At 36.5% G+C, this 11,954-nt stretch overlaps 4 protein-coding genes across 4 annotated transcripts; 2 read left to right on the top strand and 2 right to left on the bottom strand.

Annotated features, from left to right (window-relative positions):
• Positions 1-254: 254 nt before the first annotated feature.
• mrpl51 (mitochondrial ribosomal protein L51) lies at positions 255-2,259 on the top strand. Its single transcript, XM_057327300.1, has 4 exons — positions 255-397; positions 574-670; positions 1,379-1,486; positions 1,861-2,259. Exons 2-4 carry the CDS (start codon positions 586-588, stop codon positions 2,055-2,057), a joined length of 390 nt encoding a protein of 129 aa, XP_057183283.1. The 5' UTR covers positions 255-397; positions 574-585; the 3' UTR covers positions 2,058-2,259.
• A 73-nt stretch (positions 2,260-2,332) lies between these two features.
• On the bottom strand, positions 2,333-6,733 carry tfpt (TCF3 (E2A) fusion partner). The gene is made up of 6 exons (XM_057327299.1): positions 6,521-6,733; positions 6,110-6,341; positions 5,444-5,514; positions 5,271-5,340; positions 2,898-3,035; positions 2,333-2,444 (listed from the first exon to the last, which is right to left on the bottom strand). The coding sequence occupies exons 2-6, from the start codon at positions 6,329-6,331 to the stop codon at positions 2,370-2,372; spliced, it is 576 nt and encodes a 191-aa protein (XP_057183282.1). The 5' UTR covers positions 6,332-6,341; positions 6,521-6,733; the 3' UTR covers positions 2,333-2,369.
• A 72-nt stretch (positions 6,734-6,805) lies between these two features.
• Positions 6,806-7,943, top strand: ndufa3 (NADH:ubiquinone oxidoreductase subunit A3). The gene is made up of 4 exons (XM_057327301.1): positions 6,806-6,868; positions 7,402-7,473; positions 7,564-7,641; positions 7,763-7,943. Exons 1-4 carry the CDS (start codon positions 6,859-6,861, stop codon positions 7,852-7,854), a joined length of 252 nt encoding a protein of 83 aa, XP_057183284.1. The 5' UTR covers positions 6,806-6,858; the 3' UTR covers positions 7,855-7,943.
• A 159-nt stretch (positions 7,944-8,102) lies between these two features.
• LOC130549970 (brain-specific angiogenesis inhibitor 1-associated protein 2-like) lies at positions 8,103-11,883 on the bottom strand (the record flags this gene model as incomplete). Its single annotated transcript, XM_057327298.1, has 5 exons — positions 8,103-10,980; positions 11,077-11,117; positions 11,191-11,407; positions 11,511-11,576; positions 11,676-11,883. Coding segments are annotated over 5 exons (605 nt in total), but the record flags the coding sequence as incomplete, so codon positions are not given.
• Between the last annotated feature and the right edge of the window lie 71 nt (positions 11,884-11,954).

Below are 11,954 nucleotides of genomic sequence, written 5' to 3' on the forward strand. Positions count from 1 at the left end.
AAGTATACTCTTATTAAAAGTGTATAGGCTAATTAAATAGACATTTTAGCTGTAATTGACGTTTTGTCAATTTTTTAAATAATAAATATTTAAATGAAATGATGTAATTATATAATAGAAAATAGGTAGATCACCTATTATATACACCTAAACTTTAGCTATAGGAAAGAGTCCGCTGAATAAATGACTTTTAGTTTGAAAAACAAACGAACCGTAGTTTGGACTTTTATTTTGAAAATTAGAGGGACGTTCTATGAAACGTGGTGGCGGATCTCACGCTATTTCTCCGCATGGATAGTGCACTGACGTCTTTAGCTTTAATTCTGGGATTTTAGAAGTTTTGAAGGAAATAACATAACATTTCCTTTCTTTGTTTTCAACACTGATACATTAAAAGGTAAACCCGTTATTTTATACACAGAATCCTATTAAACACGCGACTGTTTCTAATGACACAATTCCCTAGGTCAAGATTTAAAGTAATATATCAGTAAGTTTATTAGTAGATGTTTGCAGCGTTGATAAGTTCAATATTCATGTAATTCTGCTTAGTAACGTTATTTGCTTTTGTAGGAATCAGTAGGTATGTCTGTGTTTGGAGGACTGTTGAGAAGCACGGTGACCTTCTGTCAGTCATCACTACTGTTGTGCACGAGACACTTCACTACAGGTGTGTGTGATCAGTGCTCAGACACCTATTGATGCATTTAACAGTTTATCCGACTTACAAACACGGCGTAACGAGTTTATCCAATCATCAATTTCCATAGGCAGGTTAGTGAATTGTCACAGCCATAAAGATCCATATGCCTCATAAATGGGCACATGAAGATGAAACTATTGTAACTATTTTTGATTCTATAAAAAGCCATTCCTTCTCTGTTTGTTGGGTATTATTGCTTCTGGTGAATTTTAATGTATGTTGTCTCAAAAACGTGTCCATAACGCATTAAATAGACATTTAGATATTTTTCTGATGTCTGGACTATTATCAATGATTTTGTAAAATATAGACAGATTATTCAGTATCTTTGTAATAAATACATTCTCTGAGAATATATATTTGGGTAGTTAACAACTAAACCGTACGGTGTGTTCTATGGTGTGACTGTAAACATTTTGGAAACAAACTGTTAATAATATATTCTTTTATATTATTTATATTTTAAATAGCAAGAGATTTATCCTCATTTTTAGTTTTTTTTCCTAATTTGTTGCACTTAACATTCTGTCAGTAAGTTAACAAGTACAACGTTTTTTTTTTTTTTCAAATCGTGATTAATCGTTTGACAGCCCTAGTTTATATTTTAGAAAAGTTACATTGTGGCTTCTGATGTGTAACTATAAAAGTAACGTTTTGCATTACGTTTATTTACAGGTACTTGTTCTAGAGTACGAATGCATGCCATTCCCAAACTGAAAGAGGTGGACCGATGGACAGAAAAGAGGAGCATGTTTGGAGTGTATGACAACATAGGAATCTTGGGTCAGTGTATTCCTGTTATTTGGCATTTAGTAAGCAATTTTTATCTGATTGTGAACTTTATTGGGTTTTATCCACATTTTTATGTAGGTAGAAATGTAAACAAATTGTGTGTAGAACTGTTTAGAATAGTCAGTTTAAACAAACTGATTGGTGAAAATGAAGTACTCTTTCCTGAACAGGGTCTTTGAGGTTGACTATATTATTGTAATGGTGAATCATGACACCAAAAGCACTCATAACACTCACCAACAAGGACTGTCTTTAGGAAACAGACAAATAAAAATCACATTAAAATCATTGCGGTATTGATGTTACTCAAGACTGTCATACAGTGAACTAAAACTAGTATGTTTGTTGTTTATATTTTAATGCAGGTGAATTTAAAGCCCATCCAAAAGACTTGATCAAAGGTCCTGTATGGCTCAAAGGTTTCCATGGAAACGAGCTGCAGCGTCTCATCAGAAAGAAGCGGATGGTTGGAGACCGTATGATGACAGAGGACCGGCACAACCTGGAGAAGAGGATTAGCTTCTTGTACCGCCGCTTCAACAGATACGGCAAACACAGATAGACTGAACGCTTCCAACAATGACCTTTCAATCCGTTTGATATGTTTCCTTCATTTGTACTGATGTGAAAGGAATGAGGTGTAAGCAATCAATTTGTTTATTACACTGTTAAAACAATGTGTTGTATTAACATGGTCACAAAACGATTTCCTTCAACAAAGATTGAACACATATGCTGTACAATAAAGAGGTTTACTTTTAAAATGTTTATTTAAAAAATATGTATAAAATTAAATGATTTCCAAAACACACACAAAAAAACTGTAATTCAGTATATTAATGTTATGCTGTAGTAGCCCATCACTGCTCTGGGATCAGTGAGAGAGAGAATTAGGACTGGGAAAGCCTGTGAACTGACCTTCAGTCAGCATGGGGTGTTCAGATTCTGGCTGTGGGGGAGGAAAAAAAGTTTAGAATGTTTATGCCCGGTTTCACAGACAAGGCTAAAGACTAGTCCCAGACTAAAATAAAAGTTTGAGCTGTCTGAACTGAAAATAAATAGCCGTGACATATCTTAAAATCTGTCATTCCCATTGTTTTGTCTCTAGATGCACACCAGTAATATTTTCATCTAAGGCGTTTTAATAAAAGTGACTTAAATATCCTAATTTAAGGCCTAGTCCTGTTTTAAAATAATCCCTGTCCGGGAAACCACCCCATAGTGTTTTAGTTTAATTTAGTGTTTGCTAAGGCAAGTATCACTATCAGTTATTAAACTTGCAAACAGCCTTTAAAAATATATTCACATACATAATACTAATAAATTACCCATGTAATATTACCCATCCAGTCTATAAAAAGGAAAGTTAAAACAGTCAAATACATGCAGTAGTCCCTCTTACCTGAGCATCTCTGTCTTTTTCCTTTTGAACTCTGTGTCGCTTTTTCTTGGGTCCACCTGCTGATTGATGGGGAAATGTAGGGGAGGAACTGTCTTCATCAGCACCAAGAGCAGAATCTAAACCAGCTTTTCCTTCATCCTGTTAGTCAAGAAACATGTTTAACTAGGGATGCACCGAATCTAACATTCTTGGCCGAAGCCGAAGCCGAACATGATGTGAAACACTTGGCCGAAGGCCGAATAATACCGAACACCGAATATGGTTTTTGCATTTCTTCTATTTATTAAGCTATTTTTTCACTATTGCACAAACTGAATAGTCAAAATTTGCTTTTAAAAATTTGTCTTGCTTTTCAATAAAATACAATACAACTTAATATAAAATTGAGCAAAACAAAATACATTAAAACAAAAAATTTAATAGCCTATATTAATTAGGCCTATAACTGACTGGTAAAAGAATGTAATGTAAGTTACTCTGTACCCCTACAACAAAACACTTCATTAAAAAGTGTCATTCCACATTAGGCCTATAAACTAAAAATACGAATAAACTAAAACTGTTGGATTATTATAGGCTACGTTGCAAAATGATTGTAAGAAAAAAAAACATCGAACGCAAGCTATTCTGACTGATGCTGACTGACAACCATATCAGTTCACGTCTCTCCTGCAAACTCCGCCCACAGAAGCTGACTGTTCTCTGGTGCACTCGTGGCCGGGATGCACAGAACATACTTTGACAAGTTGTTTAGTACAGGGAACTGTGTGCGCGCGACCACTGTATGATGTCAAAGGATGTCGCGAGCGGCGGGGCTACTGTCAGACAGCCCGCTCCCGTCTGAAATAGCCACAAGTTACCGACCGGTAAAGACGCTTTCATTCGGAAATTTACTTCCGTGCGGCAAGTCCCGTGCTTTGTCTTTCTCTGACACCTTAAAATGCTCCACACACACACTGCCAAAATGTTTGCGGCATTAATAAAGCGCACGTCTCTCTCTCTCTCTCTCTCTCTGCGCTGGTTGCTAGTTGATCGTTTCTCGAGTCATGTTCGGTAAAATTATTCGGCCATTTCACATATTCGGCCGAATACCGAACATGCGTTTTTTGCTATTTTCGGCCGAATATATTCGGTGGCCGAACATTCGGTGCATCCCTATTTACATCACGAGTTGGAAGAAAACACCATGGAGACTTTCGTGTCATCTTTACTTTAATCCATTTGTAAACCTCTTACAAACTTAAATTGAGAGAATCTTAATAATAATTGTGTTATTTATTCATTAACACAACTGTTATAAACACTTCAATAAATAACTGCTGTAATATAATTAATGCCACTATCTACACATTGTACAGCAACATATTACAGGTGCTGGTCATATAATTAGAATATCATCAAAAAGTTGATTTATTTCACTAATTCCATTCAAAAAATGAAACTTGTATATTATATTCATTCATTACACACATACTGATATATTTCAAATGTTTATTTCTTTTAATTTGATTATTATAACTGACAACTAATGAAAATCCCAAATTCAGTATCTCAGAAAATTAGAATATTACTTAAGACCAATACAAAGAAAGGATTTCTGACCAACTTTATGGAGATGCAGATTTCATTTTCCAACAGGACTTGGCTCCTGCACACAGTGCCAAAGCTACCAGTACCTGGTTTAAGGACCATGGTATCCCTGTTCTTAATTGGCCAGCAAACTCGCCTGACCTTAACCCCATAGAAAATCTATGGGGTATTGTGAAGAGGAAGATGCGATATGCCAGACCCAACAATGCAGAAGAGCTGAAGGCCACTATCAGAGCAACCTGGCCTCTCATAACACCTGAGCAGTGCCACAGACTGATCGACTCCATGCCACACCGCATTGCTGCAGTAATTCAGGCAAAAGGAGCCCCAACTAAGTATTGAGTGCTGTACATGCTCATACTTTTCATGTTCATACTTTTCAGTTGGCCAAGATTTCTAAAAATCCTTTCTTTGTATTGGTCTTAAGTAATATTCTAATTTTCTGAGATACTGAATTTGGGATTTTCATTAGTTGTCAGTTATAATCATCAAATTAAAAGAAATAAACATTTGAAATATATCAGTCTGTGTGTAATGAATGAATATAATATACAAGTTTCACTTTTTGAATGGAATTAGTGAAATAAATCAACTTTTTGATGATATTCTAATTATATGACCAGCACCTGTATACATATTGACTGAAAAATGGTGAATGCTCAGTCCCACAGATCAATTTAAAATCAAAATTGGGTGCAGTAAAAACAAAGCTTAAAAACTCTATTTAGATGTGCAAAATAAAAAAAAGCATCAGTTGTTTGGAACATCAGCATTCTGTTTTACCTCCAGTGGGATGGTGAGCTGTGCTGTCCTGTAGTCGTCTCCATATAAATCCAGAGTCTTCATAAGAAACCTGAAACGCATTTTAAACTTCTCTCATTTTTCTATTACATGAGACTGTTGTGTTATTTATTGTGTTGAGTAGGATATAATAAAGTAAATAAATCCGAATATACCTCCTTTCTTTCCTCAGTCGCCGTGTCAGTCTCTGGACTTGATGAAGGCGACCCAAAATCTTCACATTCACCTGACAGAGTTCATATTGCTTTCAGTCAAGAATACTTCAGTTATAAACTAAAAGAGAATGGAATCACTAAAACCGAAAGGCATTTTAAAACCGTAACTTTTATTTTGCCAAGACACATGTGATAAAGGTGAATTTTTAAAGATTTTCAGTAAATAATGTTTGTATGTATAGAAAAGCTCAGATATTCTGCCCAAGATCTATATTTGTATTTTATTATACAAGACAGAAAATAATATTGAGTTGAAATGTCATAAGGGTAACTGTAATATATTCTAGTAATATTATTATAAAATTATAATACTGCACAGATCCTCTTGAATGCACCTTGGAATCCCATTTTGAGTGCTAAATGCCACTATGGTACATTGACTTAAGTACCATAGTATATATTTAAATACCATGGTGTTACCCTCTGACACCAAAGAACATTTGTAAAGGCAGGGTCTTCTTTACAAATTCACCTTTTCTATTCCTTTGAAAGAAAACATTCTAGTTTAATACATTTTCTTTAACCAAAATAATTTGTGCTCTAGAAAGATGTGGAGTTATCATTTCTTTTGTGCAAATGATTAGTTGATTTTGCCAAACAGTTCACCTGTTCAATCTCCTTGCACTTCTTGCTAAGAGCCTGGTACTTCCTTTTGTCCAGCTCTCTCCTCTCTTCCTCTCCATCCTGTCCGGGGCCGGACGGTGTCCCGTCATTATCCAGCTCACTGCCACTGGGGCCCAGCTCCACGCCACCTGTCTCCAGCTCAGCCTCCAGGATGTGACCCCCAAACAGTGGAGGTAACGCGAGGTCTGAGAAATCCTCCATCATATGAAACGCACTGACATGCACAAAAAATGCTTTTCATTATATTGTGTTATGAGCATCCGAATACAAAGTGCATAGCGGCTGCAGGAACCCTTTATATTGCCAATTTCACTATTCTAATTAAATTCACTTAATTAAATTAAATCAACATCATCCAGGCATATTTTCCATGACCTTTAGACGTTTACTTACCTTTAGTTACTCATGTTGCTCGTGTCATATATGATGTGCAGTAGTAGTTGTACTGAAACTATCTGTTTAACACTTCATCAGTTAATTAAAAATACCACACAATTACCATGTCTGAAAGAAACCATAGATTAACCTAATTCACACATTACAGATGTATCTTTCTCTAAACTGTTCAAAATTTTCAGCATTTCGGCTCCCAAAACATCTCACTGGAGCACGAGACGCGTATAAAATACGTCGTTACAACTAGACCAATCCGGATCAAACACGTCATCAACTGATGTCGCAGAACCTCAATTCCCACAATCCTCGAGTAGTGACGGACTACAGACGCAAACATGGCCGCCTGTGAGTACATTTAGCGTGTTAGCTACTTGATTTTGATATTTGTTTCACACGGGTTTGGTTTGATTTCATCTCACGACAACAGATTTTTTAAATATCATAAGAAAAATAGAAATACATATACGTAGTGAAAAGTTATTTATTTTAAACGTGTAGATACTTTGATGACCTTGGGATCCTGTAGTAGCTTTTCGTTTGTTTTGAATGTCTTAAACTTACGTATTTAGATACGGTAATATGTAAACAATATAGAAATATTTTGTGAAATTATTAATCAATTTAATCCGTTGTTTACACCTGTAAAGACACAAGAGCATTAATACATCGTACCAAAAAAAGTAGTTTGGGCTTTCGAACCTATAATGCTTTTTATTGAAGTACGCCATGTACAGAACCATAACACTTCCACATTATTTTGTAAAGATGTTATGCACTGTAATCCATAAACCTCTTTGTGTCATCTGTGTGCAGTAGCAGAAATGTTCCTTGATAAGATGTGCATCATTCTTCAACACTAGTCTTTATTCTTTCTTTAGTCGGAAGGTTTTTGAAGAATGCATGGAATAAAGAGCCTGTAGTGACAGCAGCCTGTGGGCTTGGATTGCTGGGTGAGTGTGATACAGTAGATCGATCAACATCAGTATATTTAAAGGGCATTCTCTGCTTTGTTAAATTAACAAACAATTTTTTGCTCTCAGCTTGCGTTGTGCCACTTGTGAGTCCTTGGACAAAGTACACAGGAATGATGAACCAAGCAGTTCCATACAATTATCCAGGTATACTATTTAGATTTAGATGTTACATATTTAATGTCGGATGATCCGACTTTGCTTGTAATTTACAAGATACTCTGCCTGTTACATCTTATTTACCGTGTTTAACGGTTTCATCCCTCAGTCCCAGTGCGAGATGATGGAAACATGCCTGATGTTCCAGTGCACCCGTGTGACCCACAGGGGAGAAACTTGGAATGGCTGAAAAACTTTTAAAGGAAGCCCTTCAGAATCCTGTACAGTATGGCCCACCTGTTTTCGTCTCTAGTTGCACTTGCTCTAAATAAAAGCTGTTTATTTACAAACCTGTTCTGGAATCACATTTTTGTATATCACAAAATATTCCTGACATAGGTATATTCTGTTACCAATAAACACCAGTAATATTTACCTGGTAAATGTTATTTTGCTTATTGGCTTTTTGCACGCATAATTGTTGGGAGTAAAAAATTACACAACAGAGACCACAGAGATTAACTTTACTGAGTCTAGAACAAGAGATTCAAGGAGATACAATTAGCAAAGTTACAACATTTAAGAGTAACAAAATATAAGACTGATCTATTGTGACTACAAATATAATGCTCATCTGAGCAAAAAACAAATATATAGTAGTTACAGTATGTGCTTGCCTGAGCAAAAACGTTCACCCTGAGCACCCTGCAGCTGACTTCATGCCTCTTTTAAGCGTTTAATTAGATTTTTTTTTAAACGAGTAGAGACAGATTATACACTCCTACTTGAAATGTATAATATGTAACTGCTAGTGACTGTACGAATTAATGAGATCAGCCAGTGCTCCATAGCAGGGTTCTCTGGGAAGATAAGGATAAAGGGAAGATACAATAAAAATAGAAACTAAATTCACTCAACCAACATTACGTAGACATAATAATTATAAAATAACATACAGTTACGTCAACGTCAGAGACTACGCTGAAAACCTGGAATTGCTTTCATTTAAACTTGGAAATAAAGTTTTAGGATTTAAAAAAATATTTATGATTCTACAGTATATTTAGGTCACTAATCAAATGAAAACCAGTGACACTGATCTGTCAATGTGTTTCTTTTAAAGGTCAAATAACAATGCTTTTACATTGATAAATCAGCTTTTGCACAATAAAAATGTAGAAGCTCTTATTATAGACTGGAGACCTTTTTGCTTTTCTCGCTTTAATATCTCTGTATAATATAAACATTTTAAATACAACTAAAAGTTAATATTTGAAGATATCAAAGCTGACAATGTATTTTATGAGCATTAATATTATAATTAAAGCTATGCCAGTTTAAATGCAATTCTTTCAGCCGTAATAATTTGGAAACAAATATACATATGAAAAATGCTTTCTCCCGGAAATAATCCCACAAAAAAGGTGGGCAAGGAGGAATGTTTTTTAATAAACCTACAGCTACAGTGCTTTACCACAGTCACATTCTCCATCACATCTCAACATTCAAGAGCTTTCTTTGCTTCTCTTCAGAATTCCTCTCTGTACACAACAGCACCACTCAGCATTCACATCTCTTGCTTACATCTGCTGAAACTCAGGACTACAAGCTTTAGTTTTAAAGGTTTAGAATACATAAATATACTAGACAGGTAAAGGGAACACAGGGAAAAAAGCTGAGAGCCTTTCAGACTTAAACACAATACTTTCCTCCTCAAAAATCTTTCCAAAGCCCTGCTGTAGTTAAGACAGTACTTCACTTTTCCCTTCATCCACTCATATTTCCTACTTCCTATTTATTGTTCCAACCAGTAAACCTTCTTCTCCTCCCAGAATGCTCTAAAATGCCTTGGCCCGGTTGCATAAAGCACCTTAAGTTTTTCCCTTAAGTATGACACTTAAGGGGTGATTTTCCTTTACCAAAGACAATGGGAGAATAACTTAAGTAAAACTTAAGGTATACTTAAGGATACACTTAAGGGATAATTACACTTAAGGTGCTTTATGCAACCGGGCCCTTGTCTTTATACAATTACACAGGAAAAAACAAACTTCAAATTTTCTGGAAAAAGTATCTTGCAAGAGCATGTGCACTCTTAAAAATAAAGGTGCTTCACGATGCCATGGAAGAACCTTTTCGTCTAAATGGTTCCATAATGAACCTTAACATCTGAAGAACCTTTCTATTTCACAAAAGGTTCTTTGTGGCGAAAAAATGCTCTTCAGATTATAAAAAGGTAAGGGATGGTTCTTTGTGGAACCAAAAATGGTTCTTCTATGGTATCGCTGTGAAGAACCTTTTAAGCACCTTTATTTTTAAGAGTGTAGCATGTACACTTAAAGAAATAGTCCATCCATTGAAACTCTGTCATTATTTACTCGCCTTCATGTTGTACCAGACCCATTTTTCCAAGAAATGAAAAAGTTAATATTTAAAGATCGTTTATGAATATAAAAAATTGTATAGACTAAAGAATTTTTAATACTTATTCTGACAAAGGTACCAAACAAGGACAACTGCTTAAAGCTGCCTAAAATGGTAGCAGTGCAGTTTCTGTATTCATTGGAATGTACCTGGCGGATAACATGGAAATATAAATCTTTGAACAAATCTCAGAACAAATTCAGCTCTATAGGTAAATCTAAATCACTTGATGAATCAAGGACATCTCCACAAACACTGAAGACGAAAGGCATCGTTTCCATTTTCTACTTTCCATCTTTTGAAATTGTGCAGTGTGATGCATCACATGAAAACAGAGAATTATTATCAATGTCATGTTACAAAGTCATTTCAACGCTCTTCATCTCCATCTGCTGCACTTAATACTAAATACATTTAACCCAAACAATAGCCTTAAAATATTTAGTGTCTGATAACATTTTATGCATTCATTAGATTTACTGTAGATTTTAATTAGAGGGGGTTTAATTCGCTAGTTGCACAAGAGTGAGCTTTTGGGATGCCAGGGTCGGTCTTATCGGAAAAGAAGGGTTTTTGGCCAGCAAATATGGGTGTTTTTTAAGTAATATATCAGCGATAGGACAGATCCCCTTTACATTGCTGAGCACTTCGTTAAGACAAAACAACTTGATAGTGTTATATGACCGGAAATTAGTCTGCAGACCCTGGCAACGCAAAAGCTCACCGGCGCCATCTAGTGCAAATTGCCCATTCTCTAATTTTGGACACTTTCAGAATATGTTATTAGCAAAAATAATAGGAATACAGTGTCATCTCGAAATAAAGTAGACACTGCAAGGCATTAGTGGTCTTGTTACAGTCAACATGTCTCTGGTTTACACTCAAAGGTTTTACTGTATAACTGGAGCTGAGCGATCGTTGGTCACCGTCTTCCTCAGTCGAATGTGGGCGAACGGATTGGTCCTGTATAGAGGCAACGTGTAAATCCTCACATCTGATCTATCAGACATAAAACATTATTATTAAAACTTTTTTTTAATCAGAGCTGACTAACGGTACCTGGTCGGGGACGGAGGAGGGCAGGTGAAATCAGTGTACATCTGTGAGGAGGAAAACAGAGTTTCATTTGACGTATAACTGCTGGTAGAAGCTGATGATGTTTATTTGACTGACTCTGTCCTTCAGGCGTTGTCCTGCAAGCCGTGGATTAATCTTGGTGGTTTCAGGATTCAGCATGCTGTAGGGGCGAGGCCTGAAGGTGCTGACACGCTGAGATATGACATTCCTCTCCTCTTCTGAGTCAGGACTGGCCTGATGAAGGTGACCACCAGGGGACAGCCTGTCCAACTGCCCCATGCTTGTGCTGTTCATCTTGGACAGGGGAGGAGGACTGATTCGATGAGAGACATGAGAAAAGTAGGGAATTATGAAATTATGTCTGATCATTTTAGCTTGTAGGTCTTTTTTGAATGAGTGAAACAGACTCCACAGACCTGATGTCTTGTTGTCCGGGTGTGTTTGGGTAAGGCTGAGTGTAGGAGAAGGGAAACCAGCCTTTTCTATGAAGGAAAATTTAGAACAACACCGTAAAATGACGAATTATTGTTTATCAACGCTTTTTTGATGTATTAGTGTTTAAATAATTGATGAGCAGATACCGCCCGGTTCGCTCATTCTGGCCGTAGTGCCAGCCGTCTCTGGGTTCACTGATCAGCAGGCTGAGAGTGTCTCCAGGCAGGAAGGAAAGGAGACAGGAACCTCCTCTATCTCCATCTTTCTCTCCCTCTGAGGAGTCAGGTGAGTGAGAGAACAGAGCCTCCACACGAGTCGGAGGAGAGAGAGGGAGCACACGAGGAAGAGTAGAGCCTGAACAAAGACAGAAAAGAGGAGGATGTGTGAAACAGATGATGGATCAGATGGCAAAGGCACGTAAGGGA

This window comes from Triplophysa rosa, unplaced genomic scaffold, assembly GCF_024868665.1.
Source record: "Triplophysa rosa unplaced genomic scaffold, Trosa_1v2 scaffold202_ERROPOS543526, whole genome shotgun sequence".
Lineage (NCBI taxonomy): Eukaryota > Metazoa > Chordata > Actinopteri > Cypriniformes > Nemacheilidae > Triplophysa > Triplophysa rosa.